The sequence below is a fragment of the Lontra canadensis genome, unplaced genomic scaffold, assembly GCF_010015895.1.
Source record: "Lontra canadensis isolate GAN:19392208 unplaced genomic scaffold, GSC_riverotter_1.0 scaffold23, whole genome shotgun sequence".
Taxonomy (NCBI): domain Eukaryota; kingdom Metazoa; phylum Chordata; class Mammalia; order Carnivora; family Mustelidae; genus Lontra; species Lontra canadensis.
Window position 1 is genome coordinate 13,009,843 of NW_022631017.1, and position 23,411 is coordinate 13,033,253.

At 39.7% G+C, this 23,411-nt stretch overlaps 1 protein-coding gene across 1 annotated transcript in view; it reads left to right on the forward strand.

The window, feature by feature from the left end:
• DCBLD1 (discoidin, CUB and LCCL domain containing 1) overlaps nucleotides 1-23,411 on the forward strand; it is a 65,021-nt gene that overhangs the window by 7,241 nt on the left and 34,369 nt on the right. Inside the window, 1 exon segment of the mRNA XM_032861962.1 lies at nucleotides 15,423-15,635. Coding sequence (XP_032717853.1) covers nucleotides 15,423-15,635 — 213 coding nt within the window.

Here is a 23,411-nt window from a genome sequence, read left to right on the forward strand (position 1 = left end):
CCACTGAGCAGAGAGCCTGATGCGGGGCTCGATCCTAGGACCCTGGGATCATGACCTGAGCCAAAGGCAGAGGCTTTAACTCAATGAGCCACCCAGGTGCTCCTTTGGATAGATTCTTAATTTATACATACAGGTGTCTACCTTGTCCATGATTAGACTACTTGGAGTTTATGTTTATTGATAACTGCATTTGTTTTATATGGTTTTATAGTCATCATTTTCCAACTCAAATCATTGTAGCCTTTTAATGCAATGTCCAAAATATTTACATTTTACCAGAAGGGAAAAGAACAGTCTCTCTTTCATTACAAAATTAAAATCTTTGGAAATTAGAACTAATCTGGCTCCATTTCATGATTGAGTGTGTTTAGTGGATGCGCCCAAAAGTTGTATATAAATGATTTTTCTTCTTCTTCTTCTTCTTCTTCTTTTTTTTTTTTTTTTTTTTTAGAGAGGGAGGGAGGAGGGGGAGTGGCATAAGGAGAGGGAGAGAGACTCTAGCAGGATTCCCCACCCCCCCGCCCCTCCCTCCTCGCCCAAGCACAGAGTCCAACTCAGGACTCGATCTCACAACCTTGAGATCATGACCAGAGCTGAAATCAGGAGTTGGACGCTCAACTGAATGAGCCACCCAGGTGCTCCCAAATGATTGTTTATAGAACACTGTATTCTTGAAAAAAGGGAAAAAAACTAAAACTTCATTTCACTATTATATCTGACAAAGAACAAGGCCAGTGGGTATTAAAAGTTAAGAAGTCCAGTAAGTTTGAATTACCAGTGCGTAAAACTTCCTACAGGGAATATAGGTAAACATCTCTGTGGGTCTCACTTAATTTTTTAAATGGCTAAGTGGATTTAATTCAGCCTTTTTACAGCTTTTCACAAAAGCAAGTTTACCTCATATTGAAATGTAGTTGATTAAAGTCTAAAGGAGGAAACCTTTGAGACTTGCTATTCCATAGGACCACTGAAACATGAAATCTGCTTATTGAATTGCTCCCACCCTGAAGAGTTTAGAACAGAAGCTCCTTATTCTGAGAATTACATGTACCGTGACTTGCCTTTTTTTCCCCCTCAAAAAGCCCCTGCTTTACCAACAGATTAAAATTGAAGAGAGTCCATAGATAGAGAAATGGGCCTGTACTGGCTGTTTCTGTGAGCTCCAAAGGGCCTAAAAATCTTTGAAATCCTCTTGCCTTGTGGGTAGGAAATTCTTTTTTCATTCTGTTTTTCATCTTCTTTTTTCTTTTCCCTTTTTATCCTTTTTGCTACAGTTGCTGTGCTATGTGACCAAGAACTTTTTATTTATTTATGTATTTACTTTATTATGTTATATTAGTCATCATACAGTACATCATTAGTTTTTGATGTAGTGTTCCATGATTCATTGTTTGCATGTAACACCCAGTGCTCCATGTAGTACATACCCTCCTTAATGCCCATCACCTAGCTAACCCATCCCCCCACCCCCTCCCTTCTAAAACCCTCAGATTGTTTCCCAGAGTCCATAGTCTCTCATGGTTTGTATCCCCCTCTGATTTCCTCCCCTTCATTTTTCCCTTCCTTCTCCTAATGTCCTCCATGCTATTCCTTATGTTCCATAAATAAGTGAAACCATATGATAATTGACTTTCTCTGCTTAACTTATTTCTCTAAGTGTAATCTCCTGCAGTCCCATCCATGTTGATACAAAACCTGGGTATTCATCCTTTCTGTTGGCTGAGTAATATTCCATTGTATATATGGCCCACATCTTCTTCATCCATTAGACCAAGATCTTCACAGAAACACTGTTTCCCCCCTGAGGTATTTAAAAATCTATTAAAGACTTAATGGCATTTCTCTCCTAAATATTTCATTTTTGTCTCTAAATATTCTCTTGCATTACCATGCCATGAGCATACCTGAAAATATTACTAGAACCATCTTAATATCATCTAATACTCAAGTCACATTCAAATTTCCCCAGTTGATCTAAACATATCTTTTTACTGCTGCTTTGTACAAAGAAAGATCCAAACAAGGGCCACATATTACAGTTTGTTATTCTGTCTCTTAAGTCACCTGTAATGTACCATTAAGCCCTGCCCACATGGTTTTTATTTTCCTGGGAGGACATTAGTTGTAGTGTGACACAGCTCACCCTTAAATTTGACTAACTGGCCTCTCCATTTCTTATCTTTTCCTTGGGGCACTATCCACTGTATTTCTCTATAAACTTGAACTTAGACCTAAGGACTTGATTAGATTCAGGCTGATTTTTTTTTTTTTTTTTAAGTACCACAAAGGAGTCATATGCTGCTAACCGTATCTCAAGATGCATATATTATTGTTGCTATTTTTGGCCCACTTTTCACCACACTGAAAATGCTCAGTGAATTCAAGAAGTAACAACTCTACCTCTTCATTTTGAAGTTGCCTTTTTCCCTTATGACCTGAAAATAACCTATGAAATAGTAGCCACTTACTCAGTAAAGCTACTCTTCCTCATCAAGTTTTCATTCAGTGGTTTAAGGATCCATGGAGTGTTACTTGTCCACCCAGGTTTTTTTAATGTAAATAAAAATGGAAAACCCTACCTCTCATATGTATTTTGATTTAGCAAGTGTTTTTGCATCTAATTCAATCCCAAGAGTTCTGAGCGCTCTGAAGAGAACTGAGATTCAGAAAGATTGAATCATTTACCCAGGCGCACTCACCTTGAGTGTCCAGAGTCGGATACAAGTGCATGCATGTCTTAGAATCCTAGATGCTGTCTAGGATGGTCTCCTGCCCTTCATCTTAGACAGGTGCTTGTATCCAGGGGAGATCAAGTTAAAGAAAAAGAAGCTTTGGAGAAACATAATTTCAGGAGGTTATTTATGCAGTAAATTTTTAAATTAATAGTCTTTGATTTCTCATAGAGGTCTTCTTATAAGACTTTTTCAAATCCCGATTAGTAGCTAACCATGTGCTTTTGTTGCACTGTGATAAACTCAGTGATGCCCGATGGGCCATGTGCAAAGGCAGTGTAACTTTGGGGACTATGCTGTGTGATAGGAGTTTTATAAGGTTTATTTCTTCCTCCAGCAGCTCTTCTGTTTCATCCTTCAGTAGAAGCATGTTAAGATGCCATCTCTTTCTTGAGATTTGCTTTTTTTCTGGTCAGTAAACATTGATTGCTTTTTCTTTGCATATGGGACATATAGGTATGCTCCCAGAAACTTTCTCCTCCTATTTCTTCATATATTTTCCACCATATGCTCAAATAATTCCTAAATTGATACTTTTTTCCAAAGTTCAGAAATGTCACTCTGGCTTAAATGTAGGTCCTAAAATTTATTATTGCCTGTCTTAGACTTATAAACGAACTGTAGATGAAAATCAGTGCCAAAGAATTGAGAATATAGACTTGTTCTAGTTTTAGGAATAGATATTAAAATAAAACCATATAAAAGTGGTATCCCAAAGGTTTGTCTTTTTTTTAATTTTTAAAAATTATTTATTTAAGTTCAATTTAGTTAACATGTGATATATTGTTAGTTACCAGGGTAGAACTTAGTGATTCATCAGTTGTATCTAACGCCCAGCGCTCATTACATCAATTGCCCTCCTTAATGCCCATCACCCATCTAGCTCATTGCCCTTTCCTCTCTCCTCTCTCGCAACCCTCAGTGTGTTGCCTAGAGTTCAGCATCTCTTATGGTTTATCTCCCTCTCTATTTTCATCTTATTTTATTTTCCTTTCCTTCCCCTATGTTCATCTGTTTTGTTTCTTAAATTCTACATATGAGTGAAATCATATGGTATTTGTCTTTCTCTGACTGACTTTGTTCAGCATAATGCCCTCTAGTTCCATCCACATCATTGCAAATGGCAAGATTTCATTCTTTTTGATGGCTGAGTAATATTCCATATATAGCTGTGTGTGTGTGTGTGTTTGTGCGTGTGCGCACGCACACCACACCTTCTTTACCCATTCATCTGTCAGTGGATATCTGGGCTCTTTCTATATTTTGGCTATTGTGGATGTGCTGTTATAAACATTGGGGTGCATGTACCCCCTCGAATCACTATGTTTATATCCTTTTTGATAAATACCTAGAGTGTAATTCCTGGGTCCTAGGGTAGCTCTATTTTTAACTTTTTGAAGAACTTCCATACTGTTTTCCAGAGTGGCTGCACCAGCTTGCATTCCCACCAACAGTGTAAGAGAGTTCCCCTTTCTCTACATCTTCAACATCTGTTGTTTCCTGAGTTTTTAATTTTAGCCATTCTGACTGGTGTAAGGTGGTATCTCCTTGTGGTTTGATTCAAATTTCTCTGATGGCAAGTGATGTTGAGCATTCTTCAGAATTTTAAAAAAGGATCTAATATTATCTGCTGAATATGATCATCTTAAGAAGATTAAATAAGATAATATAAAATCCCTTAGAATACACCTTTTACAATAAATGCTTAGTAAATGCTATGTATTAGCATTTTCACATTTTCATTTTTTTTTTTTAACATTTTGGTTCTTACTGAGTTTTTGAAAAATGTATCTGGGAAAGTGAAAAGGTGTGTGTATGTCAATGAGAGGGAGAGAGAGAGAGAGAGTGAGGAGAGAGAAATGTTTTAATTTCTGAAACTCAGGTTAACTTTGTGTATACTTGGTGCTACTGGATTTTTTCTTAATCCAGAGGGAAAAGTCAACATCCAGTTACACTTTATCTGAATATTGGCAATATGTTTATTTACTATGGAGCCGAGGTTAGACAGCATAGCACATTGTAAAGACAGGAAAGATTTCTTGCGTTTGTCTTCACCTCCAGCAATGGCAGCCTGGACATTACATCAACATCCTGACATTATTAGTAAAGGTCAATGGCTGCTTTTCTCTGACTTCCTTATCCTGAGCATCTATTTGACAGAGATAAAATTGTCATTTTAGACGAGTTTTGCTGCACAAACGCGTTTTCCCCCCTTTCATCTGTGAAATTAAGAAACTTCTTTGAAACAATGCATCCTATTTGTTGCCAGTTCCCCCAAAGCACTTGTAACCTAACAACAGTGGGAAGAGCCTTCCTTCTGAATATCAGATTCTCATAGTATAATTTCAGTTTTGTTCTTAGAACTCTCAAGGCCAATATCCACTTCTCTGCATCTGAGCCTTAGTCCCAGAAGCCCCATCATGGGATCTCCCTAGCCCGGGAGTTGGCTGGCCCAGAACCCTATACCCAGGAGACACCCACTGAGGAAGGGGTTCCCTAGGAATATGTGTCTCCTGTGAGAGCTTCTCTGTGCACTGCAAGGGCTTCGAGATGTCCAACAGTAAAGAAGAAGGTGAGATTCTGTGAGCTTATTTATCTTGCAAATCTTTTTTTGGAGATGAGGGCTTGACTTCCTTTTAAGTCTCCCCAACACTCAAAAGCACACAGTGCCCGCTTTGGGAGATGCTGACTCAGCTGTTAGTGGGCCCTAGATGCGTACTGGGGGCCGGGGACATGCTAGTTAGAGTTTCTGGCAGTTTAGACTTTCCAGTGCTTAACACAGCCTCATTCGTCTTTACCACGTCCAGTTGTAGTTGAGATTTTTAAAGATGAGGAAAACTGATACACACAAAATGGTAATTTCTTATGATCATAGAGCCAATGAGTGGGGGAATTTGGACAAGGTCAGCAAATCCAAAACAATATTCTTGGTGCTTTAATATATATAATAGTTTTAAGTAAAAATATGGCAGCTAAAATATTTTTAATTCTTATTAGATACTAGTCTCTATGCTTAATACTTTCCTAGCATTCTCTCAGTGCTCATGATAACACTGTGAGTTGGGCACTACCATTGTCTCTACATTACAGATGATGAATCGTAGCTCAGAGAGGTAAAGGGACTCACTCAAGGCTACACAGCCAGTTCTGGGCAGGAACTCAGTGTCATAACCAGTGTGCTCTGTCACCTCCCAAGTATGTGGAAATAATTTATGAAATTAGAAAAGCAGTAGGTGTGCAAAGCCTCTTCCCCCAGCCTCATACCCCTGTCAGTGATCTTTAACTTTTCCTTAGGAGTCACAGGACTGGAGAGTGACCAAGAACCAAGAACCATGGTTTTATCTACAGCAGATTAAAGGGTAGTATTAAATTAGGCTTCAGGATTTTTTTTTTCTCTTAGGTGTAAATGATGCTTCTTATGTGGACATTAGAATTTTTTATGTCTTTTTTAAGATTTATGTTTATTTGAGAGAGAGAGAGAATGAGAGTGAGAGAGCACAAGCAAGGGAGGAGGGGCAGAGGGAGAGGGAGAAGCAGACTCCCTATTGAGCAGGGAGCCCAACACAGGGCTCGATCCCAGGGTCTGAGCCAAAGGTAGGTGCTTGACCAACTGAGCTATTCAGGCAGCTGATTTTTGACATCTTTAAACCCTTATGGAAACAGTCTCACATTATCTAAAGAGTCTTGGATAGGACCTCTTGAAATGACTTGTTTCGTTTTCATGCATTCAAATGGATTTATTTTAAGTGAATCTTTTAGCTGATAGGAAACATTGTGTTGAGAGTTTACATGGAGAGACTTTTGACAATAAGTACCTTGTGTTTCCTTTTATTTTACTGCCAAATATCTTTCATCGGCTGTGCCAAAGGTATCATCTCCATTAGGTCGTTAGTAATGTCATTAGCATCTATTTTATGCGTAGTGACAGGGTTTAAAGAGATTCTATGACAGTTTTGCCAAAAAATTGGTCCATGTGCTTTGAGTTTATCACTGTAATTTCTCTCAGCATAATATTATCCGTTTTCCTTTTGAGAATACTAAAGATTTTGAATAATTGGAGTTTTATCATTGTAACTTCCGTTTTACTGGTTTTATTCTCACGTAACCACATAGACCCTGCTGTCCTGGTTCTTCCATTCCTTTTCAGGCAACATACAGCATAAAAAAAGTTAAGCACAATGGGAGAAAAGCAAAGTTTATGGGAGAGTATGACAGACAGTGAAATTAGTAATACCTTGAGAAATCTGTTCACATGGCCATCAGACAAAGAAGTCTGTAATAATTGCAGGCTCTTCTTTGTGGCTGAAAAGATTGTAGTCATCAAGAGCTCACTTGATCTTAGACATGGGAAGAAATCTTCCCATGATCTTAGACATGGGAAGAAATTTTCTCACACCCACACGTGGATGATTGTATATGCGTTGAGACCTGTTGTAACTTGAATATTAGAAGAGCAAGGATCCAACTGTAATGAAATCATTCTTCAAGAAATGGTTTTCACTCATGAGACATTTCAGAGCACTGTTTCTCAAATTGCAGGTTGTGACCCATCAGTAGGCAGTAAAATCAATTCAGATGACAAAGCCAGCATGCTTTCAATTAAAAAGAAAAATGCAGTAGAATAGAAAATATCATAGCACATTACATACGATAGAAAGAATTGTAACATTAGACTTTTTTTTTTTCTGTTTCTGCATGTGTATGCACATGTGCTTACTTAGACTGCAATGAAAAACCTATGTTCTAACTATGGGTAATAATTTTTAAAAAAGTTTTCCATCTGTTGTTTTATTGTATGGATTAGTTAATAACTGAAGGAATTTTTGCATTATTTATTTCATGTCATCCAAACAATTTTCCACAAGTGCAATTCAGTTGGAAGTGTTCTTTGGAAGCCTCAATCATGCTTTGTAGTGTTACAGAACCTATTTCCTCCCAGGTATATCTTAATTTCACTTTTCTATTAGTGGAACATGATTTCTTATCAAAAGGGAAATAGTCTTTTAAGGAAGTTATTGTTTTCCTTTCATAGTGGGTGGAATTAGAGTAGACTAAATAAACGGTCGATGTGTGTAAAAAGCATCTAGGATTTGTTTTAAGTTTATTTAGAAAATTCTGTGGATATCCATACTTCCGGAACAGCTGACATTAAAAGCATGAAGACATATCATTTCAGGCATTTGGAGAACAGATACTGATCCCATACTCTGTTTTGGACCTGTCACTTTAGTCTCAAGAATTCCTTGTTAACATACCCCTCTCCTCTTCCCTGTGAGCTTCTTTAAGTGGGAACTACACTGTACTAAGTTTCCAGCTGTTTGTTGAGTGAGTTTTTAATGACAGTTTGTGTTTACTGGCCCAAAGGTACTTTTTCCAGTCTATACCTTAAGGCTAATACTGAAAGTAAACTATGTTACCAAAACTATTAGGTAAATATGGTATTTTTAATTATATTGTTTTTCTGATTTATACATAATGTTTTCATATTGTAGAGAATTTAGAAAATAAATGTATAAATAAAATGAAAATTCCTTGTAATCCTGCATCATAGCACTTCAGACACTTTCCCTTTATATCTGTATGTGTACATGATACTCTGTTTTTAAATTAAATAGAACTCTAAAACATGACTTTAACTTTTCCTTAATAGCACATTGCTTAGAGATACTGTAGTTGGACCAGCCTTTTCTAATGTGGAGTGTTGGCAGATGTTCAGAGTTAAAATACTTAAATTTGAGTAGAGATCACTTCAGGTAAAGTACCAAGTACCAAGTACCTACAGCTTTTTCCAAAATGTAACCTTCATCCAGTTTTCTTTGTGCAAGTTCTTTTGAGAAGGGGTTTGATTAACCTCACAAACCAGTTGGGGTTCCAAGAAGAGACCAGGATTTACGCCCATCATGGAGTGACCACCCTTCACATACTCTGCAGAGGAGAGGAGCTTTCAGCCTAAGGAGAGAGGAAATGACGCATAGTTTAGTCATCATGTGCTTTGACGCTTTGGCAAATTACTGTTCAAAGGAAGAAAAAGATAAACATTGCACTGTGCCACTTTTGAGGAGTAGACAGGTTCCTTGTGGCAAAGCTTCCTCCTTCCCCCTTATATCCACGACCTCTGTAGGTAGGTGGCCGTTGAAACTTGCTGTCTCACGCAAACATTGCGCTGTAGCCACTTTTGAGGAGTAGACAGGTTCCTTGTGGCAAAGCTTCCTCCTTCCCCCTTATATCCACGACCTCCGTAGGTAGGTGGCCGTTGAAACTCACTATCTCACGCCACGCCACTGTATCACTGTGGCTCACTGCCCATCAGGGCTCCCAACACCATGTGGAGCTTAATCCTCCAAACCAAGGTTGTATTGTTTGCCCTAAAAAGACTGACCTTCGTTTCTTTTCATTTTGGTTTAAAAAACAAAAACAAAAACAAAAACAAAAACCTGTATGCTCTCGGGGCACTCAGGTGGCTCAATGGGTTAAGCGTCTCCCTTTGGCTCAGGTCCCCATCCCAGAGTCCTGGAATGGAGCCCCTCCTAGGACTTCCTTGTCAGCTGGGAGTCTGCTTCTTTGTCTCCCTCTACTGCTCCCTCTGCTTGTGCTCTCTCTCTCCCTCTCTTCCTCTGTCAGTAAATAAATAAAATCTTTAAAAAATATATAAATAAAATAAAAATTTAAAAATGTGTACACCCTCTTCAATCATAGTTTCAGTAACCATCAACCTCTCCCTGTCTCTTTTTTCTTGTCTTGCTTCCCTCCTCTCATATCTTAAGGCAAATCCCAGACCTCATGTCATGTCATTTCAACCCAAATATGTCATTAGGCCTCCCTAAAAAAAGACATTTCTTACATAACCTTAATACCATTATCATACCTAATAAGATGAATTAATACTTTCCTGATAGCAATAGCTCACTCACCTTCTTTAAATGGTTTTGTAAGGTTGGTTTTTCAAATCAGGATCCAAACAAAATTCACTTGGTTGCTGTTTATTTAACTTTCCTTTAATCTGACATAAATACTTTCTTTTATGCCTCTATACAGTTCATTGTTGAAGAAACTCGGTCAGTTGCACCTAGAATGTCCCAGCCTAGATGTGGCTAATGGCTTCCTTGTGGTGTCAGTAAACTTGTGCATTTCCTATAGCTTGGAAGTTAGATCTAAAGGCTTGATGAGATTTGGAGTTAATTATTGATTCACAATCTGCTCTTTGGCAAGAGCGTTCATGGATGTTGGTGCCTGGAGCACATTTTATCCTACCAGGAGACACATAGTATCTGACTACCTTACTCTTCATCATGCTAGGATCCATCAGTGAGTTTACCTGGTAACATACCTGTTTCTTCGACTTTGAAGTTCTTCCTCAACCTTCTACCCAGTGGTTTTCCATCTGTTTATGACCATTTCAGGAGTCACTTACCTTTCATCAGGGAACTGTTCATTTTAATAGGAGAATGTCATGAAGGTATCCAAAGGAATGTCTGATAGGGCAGCAGTTCTGATGTTTTTTGTTTTTTGTTTTTTTAAGATTAAATACAAATATTTGTCACAAAATCGAATAAAGAGAGACAAAAATGTTTTTAAAATCCTAGAGCCATTTCTAAATCCCCACCATCAGTAAAGTAACCTAAAGGAAAGCCGATATAAATTGTATTTTCTTATCTGTAAACTGGACCATGTATGAGAGCCCCCCCCAAGACATGATACCCCATGCTCCTCAGACACATATGAGAAATGTGGATAACAAATTTGGTACAGAGAGATTTTTAGAATAAAAGTGGCCTCCTTTATTGATTGTCATTCAATATATACCTTTTCAATGCAAATGTGGATAATGTTTTATTTAAGCATACTTTAAATAGTTTATACAGAATAACAAAATCCAGATAGTATAGAAAAGTATAAAACAGAAAATGAAAGCCTCTTCATTTTCACCCCCTGTCAGCCAAACTTAACCAGACTAACACATTTTTTTAATTAAACTTTTTTCTGAGACAACTGTAGAATATATACAGTTGCAAGAAATAATAGAGAAGAAAGTTGTGTACCCTTTACTTGGTTATCCTCAATGATAACATCTTGCCAGTCAGAACCAGGAAATTGACATTGATACTCAAGAAATGGAACAGGAAGTGATAGATTTTTAAGCAACTTCTGTTGCCTTCCTTGTCAGTGATTCTACACTAGAGCTAGGTGATGAGAGTAAGCTACCTAAGTGTTAAGATAAGGTCTTGGGAATATTGCTTCCCTACTGTTAATCATTTGCATGCATCTGCCTTATACAGTCCATGGTATGGTGGGCATTTTCTCTCCCTCCCAGTTCTCCATTTTCCCCTTTGGCATATTTCTAGTCCTTTTTTTCCTCCAGCTTTATTGAGGTATAACTGACATATGATGTGTTAGTTCGTCTACAGTGTGTTGATCTGATACACTTACATATTGTGAAATTATTACCTCCGTGATGTTAGCTAACCGCCCCATCACCTCCTGTAATCCCCGTTTCTTTTTTGTGGTGAGAACATTTGAGATCTACTCTCTTAGCAACTTTCAGGTATCTATTACAGTATTATTAGTATATCTAGTTTTTTGAATTCATCAAGACCATGGAAGGACAATAGGATGAAAATTCCTAATGTTAATACCATGAAATAAATATATTATATTAGTGCTTGCCACAGAAAACTTCCTAAATAGTCTCCTTGCACAGACAGGGGTGAAATTACAAACTTCTGATGACCGCTTGCTTTTTAATAAATTAGGACTCAGCAGTTCCTTTCAGGTTTTTTTGAAGAACAAAGACTCCTAGAGTATCATTCTGATAGTTAATGGAAAAGAGAAAATTTTCCAAGGAGGCACTGATCACCCAGGCAAAGTAATGATGGGAGAGTTGAAGCCAGACCTGCTTCCCTTCTGCTGGTATCACTGGGTGAAATTAGTTTCCTCTAGGGCTTTAGAGTAAAAGTGATTGGAAAGAAGTATAATTACAGGATTGAATAAATGTGATACCCATATTCCTTTGTCATGACATGTCACTTACGTAAAATCAAGAATATAGTGATCAAATGGAAGTTGATTCGCATATAATTATGCCTCATTTAATACTTAGCTGTGCTTTCCAGAAAGAGTTCACTTTTTCTTCTCTTATTAAAGGAGAGATTTCCCCATAAGAAGAAAGGTGTTTAAATGTTTGACCAGGTGATATCTTGGTGGGTTAGAGAGGGTAATGTGTGTATTAACACTCATGATTGTTTGTACGCTAGTTACCGTAGCGTTGCCCTGTCTGGATGCTCAAAATCATGGCCTCCCAAGGTGGGGCACGTCCTAGAAGAGAGAGGACGGGGTGGGGACCTAGGGCACTTTTCTCCTTTAAAGGTGCAGTGTCACTAGCTGGGTGAGAACACCTGCTGCCATTGTTTCCACATCTTCCAGTCTTCAAGAGAAACTATAAATTGGACTTTCTAATGAAAGACTTTATAAGCAGGCAAATAATTGAGATTTTAAATCAAAGCCTTGTGCACTATGTGCTTCTGCACCATATGCTTTCCTCTGGTATAATTTTCATTTAACTTTCAACAATTTTGTACTTACTGCCAGAGATGTCACGAAAGATAGCTGTCACCTCAGCCTTAACCAGACTTAACAACCTTTGCCCCCAAACCTGCTCTCTCTCTGGGCTTCTAATTCGTCTATATTAGCCTTAGTGTTACAGTCATTTCTGGACTCAGAATCTCAGTGGGGTTTCGATTTTTTTTTTCTTCTCTCGTCTTCCCCATTAAACCAAAACCCAAGTCTGTTTTTTTGTTTTGTTTTGTTTTGTTTTGTTTTAGATTTTCTTTAAATTCGAGTTAGTTAACATACAGTATATTATTAGTCTCAGGGGGTAGAATTTAGTGATTCTTCAGTTGCATACACCACCCAGTGTTCATTACATCAAGTATCCTCCTTAATGCCCATCACCCAGTTATCCCATCCCCCCACCTGCCTCCCCTCCAAGCAACCCTCAGTTTGTTTCCTAGAGCTGGGTCTCTTATGGTTTGCCCACCTTTCTGTTTTTACCTTACTTTATTTTTCCTTCCCTTCCCCTATGTTCATCTGTTTTGTTTCTTAAACTCCACATATGAATGAAATGATATGGTATTTGTCTTTGACTGACTTATTTTGCTTAGCATAATACCCTCTAGTTCCATCCATGTCATTGAAAATGGCAAGGTTTCATTCTTTTTGATGGCTGAGTAATATTCCATTGTATATACATCCTTATCCATTTGTTAGTCGATGGACATCTGGGCTCTTTCCCTATTTTGGCTGTGGTAGTAGTCACTTCTGCTATAAACATTGGGGTCCGTGTACCCCTTTGAATCACTGTTTGTATCCTTCAGATAAATACCTAGTAGTGCAATTGTTAGGTCATAGGATAGTTTCTGGGTGTTTTTCTTTGTTTGTTTTTTGTTTAAGGGTTATTTGTTTATTAAAGAGAGAAGGAAGTAGAGAGTGAGAGTGCAAGCTGGGAGATGGGCAGAGGGAGAGAGAGAATCCCAAGCAAGTGCCACGCCCATTGTGGAGCCCAACTTGGGGCTCAGTCCCAGGACACCATGATTATGACCCCTGCAGAAATGAAGAGAAGAGTCAGATGCTTAACTGACTGAGCCACCCAAGCACCCTAGGGTAGCTCTATTTTTAACTTTTTGAGAAACTTCCATACCGTTTTCCAGAGTGGCTGCACCAGCTTGCATTCCCACCAATAGTATAAGAGGGTTCCCCTTCTCCGCATCCTCACCAACACCTCTTGTTTCCTGAGCCTTTGATTTTTTTTTTTCTTGTGAATTTCCCTGTTTTTCTTTCCTTTCCCTTTCTAGCTGCCCCATTCCTAGCCCTTGTATGGCTCTTCTGATCCAGATTCCCCCCACATTCTAGGTCCTGCAGCATTGCCCTACCAGGTTGATCATCCTTTTTTAAACATTTCTTTCATTATCTCCCTTCTCAAAAACGTCTGTGGGTCTCTATAGTCTTCCATGTAAATTCCAAAGCTTCTCCCAGATGTGCAGGTGTCCAGTGGTTTTATCTTAATATCATCTACATTTCTGCTCGTGTTCTTGGTAAGTTAACTCTTATCCCCCATCCATCCATCTGGCCGGAAGGGTTGGGAATCTTGTGGCAGTTTCTGGGTTATGGGTAGATTCTTCTTCTTAGACTTGTCTGCTGAGATGGGGTATTTCTGGAGTTCTATGCACCCCCCTGCCCCCCCCCCCAGGTTTTTGTTGTTGTTGTTTTTTGTTTTTTAAGCCTCCATTATCATTTGGGCTATAAGCCTCAGGGCCAGATAAGAGTGGGATAAAGGAAAGCCCCAGGCCAATCCTTCTCCAGCTCAGGAAGAGGTTGGAGGAGGAAGAAGGCTGCCTTGGGCTTTAGATTCCCACTATGCCCAAATTGGGGCTTCTTTGTGGGAGACTTTGGGATGCAGAGGCCTTGTTTTATTACTCAGAGAATTCCTTCTCCAACCAATTTCTGCTTTGTCTCCCTCCAGTTAAGGACAGAAATTTTTGCTTTTATGTGAAGCCATACTGGCCACAAGAATTTTGCCATTTGAACGCAGTGCATGCTCATTTACCTTGCAGCCCACCCAGCTGTGCGTGCCATTAGCTATTTGAGTGAGTGACTCAGTCACTTTAATCTACTAGAACAATGTGTCGGTCCATTGATGAACTTCCCTATTCAGAAAAGTCTTAAGGAAATGTCTTATTTTAGTGAAGTAGTGATAATTCACTGAAATAGTTCCTTTCCTGCCTTCCTCGGTGCTTTAAGCTCCTGGTATGACACACAGCACCCAGTATTAGAGTTAGCTGAGCATATAACTGTCTCCCATTTCACTCTGAGTTCTGCGAAGCTGCCATTGCTGCTTTTTTGTGTATCCATCTGTACCAGTTCTGGTATGCACCAAGCACTCCATGCACTAGACCCTCCACATTCCCTAATGACACATCCTGGGTCTATCAGGATCCTTCCAGTCTGTGACTGTCATTAACTGCCACATGAATGTCGAACAGTTGGAAATCTCCAGCTGTAACAGGCTCTTACTCTCCTCTCAGCCTACATCTCAAATTCTACCAGCAGCACGCGGCCCACGCTGTCTTGTTTAACTATATGGTGACCCTCTGGAAGTTAGACGATTCTTTTCTCCACCACAGATTATTGCACGGCGTTGCCTTCCTAATAGATGAAACCACAAATGGCAAATCTGTGAATGCGAAGGGCCTACTCTGCAAGTTTCCATGGTAGATAAATAGATGACTAGAAAAAGTGGTATGATCAAATGAGGTCTTTGCTGAGGGCTTTCCATTCTAATATGTGAAACACTTTGGTCCAAAATAGTCAGAAGATTAAACTGGGACACAAGATGAAATAACCTGAAATAATACAAAGTTTAACCTCCTCATTCTGCTGCTCCTTCCCCTCCTCTTCCTCCTTCTTCTTCCTCTTCTTCCTTCTTTCCTTTCCTCCTTCCTCTTCCTCCCCCTGCTCCTCCTCCCCCTCCTGCTCCTTCCCCTCCTCTTCCTCCTTCTCCTCCTCCTCCTCCTCCTTCTTCTTCACTTTTCCCTCTAGGAAGAAGGAATAACATACATGACTTGGAGACTGTACTAGACTCTCTCAATCCTCAGTAAGAATTGATGTCACTCCTCTCATTCTCTTTTTCTTTACCAGGTGATGGCTGTGGGCACATAGTGACCTATCAGGACAGTGGCACCATGACGTCTAAGAATTACCCAGGGACTTACCCAAATCACACGGTTTGTGAAAAGACCATCAGAGTACCAAAAGGGAAGAAACTGATCCTGAGGCTCGGAGATTTGGATATTGAATCCCAGACCTGTGCTTCTGACTACCTTCTCTTCACCACCAATTCTGATCAGTATGGTAAGAAAAGAGGTCTAGGTTTCTCTGAGCATGAAGTAATTTGAAGCTTGGGAGGGAGGGCAAGTCGTGTGTTGATGAGTGTTATAGCCTGGGAAGATTCGAAGAGAAGCTTGCCTTTTGTCAACTCCTAGGGTAGCTCACATGGATACACTTGCTTCCTAAGCTGTGGTAAAGACATCTGAGAGGATTCAGCATTGGCCTCGTGTGTGCCCCAGGAGCACTGTTTGAGTGTGTATCTTGCTGGGAAGAGAATTGGAGATGTATGGCACTTGACTAAAACATCTACAAGTCATTCATTCGTGTGACAGATATTTATTGAACGGCAAGCGTGTATTCAGGAACTCTGTGGGATACAGCAGTGAAAAGAACTAAGTTCCTCCTTCATGGAGCTTGCATTGGTGGGGAGGGGAGATGGAAAATCAAATGTATCTATCATAGGAGAGGCGATGAAAAAGAAGGATAAGAATAAGAAAAATAGGGCATCCGAAGGTTGTATAGAGCCTGTTTTTGAGTGGGTTTCTACTGCTTCAACTGGGATGGTCAGGAAGACTTCTCCAGTATGGGAGCATTTGAGCAAAAGACCCGAATGACTCGAGGGAATGGACTGTGTACATATGTCTGACGTCGGAATTTTCTGGATAAGGGAATAGCAGATGCAGAGGACAGTTTCCAAAATAATCTTTTGAAGTCAAGCTTTTTTGTGCTTTGGGATGTGCAGTTAGCACCCTGGAGTCTGAAATCACTGCAACAGTGACCCTGTGATCCTGGGTCCAGGGAAAGAACTTAGGTTTAGACAATCCAAAAATAAAGACAAAATCTTATATACAGGTTCTTTTGAGGTTAGAGGTTTATGGAAATACTCTATACATACAGCTCCAAAAATGATACAGGTTTTATCTGCCTACTAGCTCTGCAGGCAATTTCTCAAACACACATACCTTCCAATGTTGTCTTTAGCTTTGCATGCAGACATGTTTCCTCTCTCCTGGTGCCTCCCAGCATGGAGCCCCAGACTAGCCCGCAGACCATTCAGAGGTCTGTGCTTATTCAGCCCCCATGGGAAAAAAAGAAAATCTAGAATTTTGTATCCCTGGGATTTTATGTCGTTTTAATGATGGCTGTATTACTCTGACAGACTAAAGACAGTTTATTTCATATAATTGGTTGCAACTTTTAAACTTGATTCAGATGGGAAAAATGAGCGGCGCCTGGGTGGCTCAGTTGATCAAGCGTCTCAGTTTGGTTCAGATCGTGATCTTGGGGTCCTGGGATCAGCCCTGAGTGGGGCTCTGTGCTCAGTGGGGAGCCTGCTTCTCCCCTCTCCCTCAGCCCCTCCTCCCACTCATGCTCTCTCTTTCTCAAATAAATAAAATCATTATAAAAAGAAAAACAAACGAATGAGAAACATGAGAATTCGAGGGATGCTGGAAGCCCTGGGAACGCTTACTGGTGATCACATGTGTATTAATTTGTGGAAGTACTCTTCAGGGAATCCCTCATCAGCCAGGAAATGTCATTCACATTCAGAGAGGAGGACTGTGGATCAGAGAGAGCCCTCCTGTAAGATGTGAGGCAAAACACTGAGGGGCCAGAAATAGCTTTCCCACACTGGTGTCTCCCAGGGACCGTCACCTCTCCTGGAAGGAGAGCAGTTAATTCCGTCTGCTGACAGAGAAGCTGAGTAGTCGGCTCTGTTGCCTTCAGCCTCTCTCAAATCAGAGGTGAGGTGAGAAGAACAAGAAGGGGGAGCAAATCATCCCAAAGCAGGATTGGAGAATGGATGTTGCTTTCCCACACTGTGAATTTACTTCATCGTCTCCCATGTATATTCACAAATGTACAGAAAAGAGGAAACACATAGGATTAATGACATGGTAGGAGCTAGGTTCTGAGGTGATTGTCGTTGGCTTCAGGGCACTGACCCCTGTATGTCTAGATTTCTCGAATTTTCAAGGCTTAGAACCTTCACTGGGAAATGGGTAATGAATTACAATTCTCCTGTAGAAGTAAAGCCAAGTAAATTAATTTTTCTCTTTATAATTTTTCCATATACCAAGTTAGGTTTATCTTTTAAAAACAGGATTTGTGCTCATTGTAGAAATAAACATGTTCAGTGTCTGTTTTTATGCCAGGCACATGGCTGACCCTTACATAGATTTTCTGGAATCCTTATATCCACCTTGAAGGTAAATGTTATTAATTCCTTTCTACAAGCAGGGAAACTAAAGCATAATCGTTTTTTTTTTTTTGTTTTTGAGTAACATGCCAAAGATCACACAACTAGTTAAGATATGAAAGGAGAATTTGTATCCATATCTTTGTTGCTCAGATACCTGTTTCCAGATGTCTACTCCTCTGTCCCAGTCCCACAACTCAAAGAAAACCACAACACATTCTTAGCCCAGTACTATATTATACAGCAATTTTGTCTAAAATGTAGGCAGAACTAATAATACTTTTGGCTAGGGATGTTCTTAAGATAAAATATTTAATGATGCTCAGAATTTTTCTTTTGTGGCTACTTTAAAGATTTCCATGCCTAGACAAACCCAGCAGACAAGTGTAAGAGAAATAGCAATAAAGGAAATATCTGGAAAGAAAATTAGGGTATTTTAGTCCCATAAGAATATTTTTAAAAAGTTAAATGCTTATTTTTAAAAAAATTAATTAAATAGTTTTTTAAATTAAAAATTAATTAAAATTAAAAAGATTAAATTAAATTAAATTAATTTTTAAAAATTAAATGCTTAAATATTTTTAAAAAATTAAATTTTTTTTTAATTAAATTAAAAATTAAATGCAAGATATAGAAAGCGTACACTGTATATGTTGTATGTGTTGTATATATATGTTTGTGTCTTTTGTCATTTTGAAGAGCATTCTGAGAGGACCCACTTACTCATATACATCTACTTACAGTATTTAATCCAGTGGGGTTTTTTTGTTTTTTTTTAAAGATTTTATTTATTTATCTGACAGAGAGAGAGAGATCACAAGTAGGCAGAGAGGCAGGGGGAAGCAGGCTCCCCGCTGAGCAGAGAGCCCGATGCGGGGCTCGATGCGGGGCTCGATGCGGGGCTCGATCCCAGGACCCTGAGATCACGACCTGAGCCAAAGGCAGTGGCCCAACCCACCGAGCCATCCAGGTGCCCCTGATCCAGTGTTTTGAATGTCGTAGATCTACTCAATGAATAAATGATTTTTTTAATAAAGTGAATCAACAAGTTCAGTGATGAACCAGTTAACTAAAACATGTTACAATTACTTGACATATGAAACACGTATTAGTTTAAAAGATTATTAAGATGGGAAGCTGCTTATGATACAGTGTTAGGTAAAATATGAATATACGCTAATGTTCTGACAATAGGAAAAAATCTTCCAATAAAATAAGACAATGTAACTTCAGCAGAATCTTATAGTGAGACTTTAGAAGTTTTAACTACTGGTATTGTTATGTCTTCTCTCTATTTTCTATTTTTTCCCTCACAAACATAAGTTGATATGTTGTTAATACAGGATGCCTGGGTGGCTCAGTCAGTTAAGCAATCTGCCTAAGGCTGGGGTCATGATCCCCAGGGTCCTGGGATCCAGTCCCACATCAGGCTCCCTGCTCAGCGGGGAGTCTGATTCTCCCCCTGCTCCTATGCCTGCTCATGCTCGCTCTCTCGCTCTCTCTCCCTCTCTTGCAAAAACAAAGAAATAATAATTTTTTTAAAAACTAGAAAAAAGAAATGTTAATGCAGAATAGATTTCCTTTGTTAACTTAGTTAAAATAGTCCCCTGGTCAATTTGAACTTCCCTAAGGAGCATGGCCTCCAAAGGAAGAGGGAGAGGTAGGAGTGTTTTGCCATCCTGTGCCGCAGCTCAGGGTGGGCGTTGCTGTGGGGCTGTTGCCCAGTTCCTGGGACAGTGGGAGGCCATTCTGCAGCCAGTGTAGCCACAGGACCTGGTGTGTCTGCAGAGGGGGAGGCCTAGTGTTCGTCCGGGGTCCTAGGGATCCACAACACTAGTCTGGGCTGGCGGGGGTGGCGGAAAGTGCCCACAGCGGTGGGGAAAGAATGTTGTGGAATACCTCTCTGAAATTCCCATCTATGATGGTTCTAATGATTACATGTGTGGCTGAAATAGTCAAATAGTTTTAGTTTATCCAACTCAATTTTTTTATTAACCACTTAATTATTAAAACCCATGCCAAGAGATTTTAAGACTCAATGCTATCACAATTTTGAATATGGAGTTAATGTTTTGAAAAAGAGTAATGTTTTTTGGCATTAGTGTTTGTAAGCTCTGCCAAGAATGGGAGTACTTGGAATGTGATTGCATTAACAATTGTGAATATGCTGGAGTTGTACGCTTTTAATCATCGTGCAGTTCGTGTGTAATGGTTCATCCCGCCTGCCAGTTTTCTTTTAAATGTTTGGTTCGTATACTTTTGGGCGCTATTCTGATCCACACTCAGGGTAATAAAATGCACTGTAAACAAGTGTAAGCCATACCAGCTTTCCCAGTAATCAGGTAAAATATACACTTGATCTCATTGCTTTTAAAAGGCCTGATACAGACAAGGTGGGATTATTATTCTGTTTGTCAGGTATTATAATTATAGTTGATATTTCAGATTCAACATCAGGTAGAAGGATTACATATATATTTATTACTGAGTGAAGACATTGACTCTTCCTTTCAAAATACCCTTGAAACAGCCAGGAAGCAGCAAAGTTGACAAAGTAAACAATATCAACCTTACTTTGGAAAATGTGGGTTTTTTTTTTTTTTTAAAGAACAAAATGAGTTTTGGGGGCACCTGGGTGGCTCAGTCAGTTAAGCGTCTGCCTTCAGCTGGGATCTTGATCTCAGGGTCTTGGGATCGAGCCTGGCATTGGGCTCCCTGCTCAAAAGGGAGGCTGCTTCTCTCTCTCCCCCTGTCCCCTGCCACCACTGCTTATGTTCTCTCTCACTCGTTCTCTCTCAAATAAATAAATAAATAATACCTTTAAAAAAAAAAAAAGAACAAAATAAATTTTTAAAGATATTCTTAAACACAAATTTTACTTTTAACAAAACATTTTGAATCTAAAACACAGGTACCAACATGTGTGCTTATATCCTGGCTAAAAAAAAAGTCTGTAAGAAGTATCATAGTTTGCTTAGTAGAGGTTGTTTTTACTATAACTGAGGGAATTCTGGGCTTTTGTTTGTTTAGGAGACCAAAGAAGCTGAGACTACCTTCAAAGAAACATTCATGTCTCTTTTATGTTCTAGGATTCAAGCTAGGGTCACCAGCATTTTGCTGTCATAACTCCTCATTCTGCTTTAACCTGGGAGAGTTCTTCATCTTACTTTGTTTTGAGGAGTTTCAACTGTTTATTTTGTAGGATGCCTGTTGCTTTGGATTAGTTCAGTGTTTCCTCATGATTAAATTCAGATTATGTGTTTTTGGAAAATAGAACATGATCCCTTTTTAAAGTGATCTTTGAAAGGCTTGTTTGCAAAAATGTCCGGCATTAAAAATTGTGAGGTCCCATGTCTCCTGAGGAATGCGAAGTAAGTCTGCATTGTTTTCTTTGGTTCCCTTTTCACGGCTTTCCTCAGGTGGACTTTTTTTGACTTTCGAAATTACATTCATTTAAGTTACGTCAGGTGTCTTCCCCAAACAGTTCTGCCTTGTTCAAAGAGGTCGGTGTAATATGAGACTGTGAAAAAATGTAAATTTAAGGTGCTACCTTCTTTACAGAGTTCACCTTATATTTGGACGCATGAGGCCAAAGAGACTTGACTGAGGATAGCCAACGCTATCCTAGGATTGAACAGATTCATTTTAAGCCTGAATTTGAAGATTAAAACAAAGAATCTATTTATATAATATATCTTAAGATTTAAAATTGTTGTATAATATAGTTCAGATTGCTGCTTTGGTACTGATTCTTGGTTTCTGGCCTTTTATAGTCATGATGTAAAATAATAACGGGTTAATTATATAAACATTAAAATAACATTAAAATATCTTAGGGGCGCCTGGGTGGCTCAGTGGGTTAAGCCTCTGCCTTCGGCTCAGGTCATGATCTCAGGGACCTGGGATCGAGCTCCGCATCAGGCTCTCTGCTCAGTGGAGAACCTGCTTCCCCCTCTCTCTCTGCCTTCCTCTCTGCCTCCTTGTGATCTCTGTCTGTCAAATAAATAAATAAAATCTTTTAAAAATAAATAAAATAAAATAAAATAAAATATCTTAAACTTGGGGGAAAAGCAGATGCTAATTTAGACACTGTGTCGTACCAAAATATTTACATTTCAAGTATAAAATATCTAACTTTTATTTATGACACTGAAGAGGGAGTGCTGTGAATTCATACTGAAGGTCATTATTCTCAACTCTGAAACTCTTTATGACTCATCTTACGGTTAAGTTTCATTTCCAGTCATGCTAACCAAAAAGGGCCTGCTCTCAGGGACCCCCAGAGGAATTGTCATTTCTGTTTTCCTGATATTTCAAGAAGATTGACTGGATTCCAGTTTCCCCTGAAAGTTGGCCTTCTCTTGATGTGTGGAGTTCAGGGTTGTCCCTGGACCCCCTGAAGGACTTGCTGGAAGAATGTGGGTGGAATCAAATACTGGCTTCTCAGACTCCCCAACCTGGGTCACTGAGGATCGGTGAAAACAGGCTGGCCTTCAGCATGCGTTGAGATTGGCACTGTCATTTCTGCCGGGATTCTTCACTTGTGCTGAAGAGTGCAGACCCTGGAATTAGACTGCTTGCCTTCAGATTGCTGCTGTATGCTCAATTATTAATTGCTTAACCGTGAGCAAATCATGTTATCTTTCCATATCTCCATTCCCCTATCTTTAAAATGGGCAAAATGGGGTGCTTGGTGTCTCAGTCGGCTACGCGTGTGCCTTCAGCTTCGGTCATGGTCCCAGAGTCCTGGGATCAAATCCTGCATTGGGCTCCCTGCTCAGCAGGCAGCCTGCTGCTCCCTCTCCCCTTGCTCCTCCCCCCTGCTCATGCTCTCTCTCTCTATCTCTCTGTGTGTCAAATAAATAAATAAATAATCTTTAAAAAATAATAAAATGGGCAAACTAGTACTATCTACCATCTTTGGGTGATGGAGGCACATATGTGTAACTTAAAAGAATGATGCCAGGCACAAAATAAACACTCAGCAAATGTTGGCCATCATCACCCTCCCTCCTCTCCACCTCTCCTTCCTACCGCTTTCCTCCCCCCTTCCACCCTCCCCGCCCCGCTCCTCAGTGGCCTTGCACACAGCTTATTCTTTGTCTAAGAGGTCTAAGAGTGTAGAAACACATTGGTCCCCTCAGTACCCTGAACACTTCCCTGCCACCGAGTAGAGGCTGAGCTGCAGCAGCACACCCTGCCCTCCCCATGCATTCCTGGTCACCTGAGTTTGCCTGAATCATTCCAAGCACATGGCAGGGGTTCCCTGAGCTGGAAATAACTCCCTGTACAGATCTTCTCCATCCAGCCTCGTGAGATGAGCAGAAAACACATACTCTCCAAGTCCACAGATCGTTTTGCTCAGTTTGGCTTTTTTATTTCACTGCCAGCCTATGTCTTTGTATCTCTTTCTTATGGAAAGAGCCTCCTGATGTTTCCCTCTCTCTTTTCGCCAGTCTCTGGTCCTGCCAGGCTAGCCAAGGTTATCTCGTTGAATATAATTATAATTTCTTTCTTTCCTTATTTCAAAAATTATTAATTGTACCCTCCTATCTGCAGAAACTTGTCAGCGTGGCATTCAAGGCTCCCTGACTCTTCTC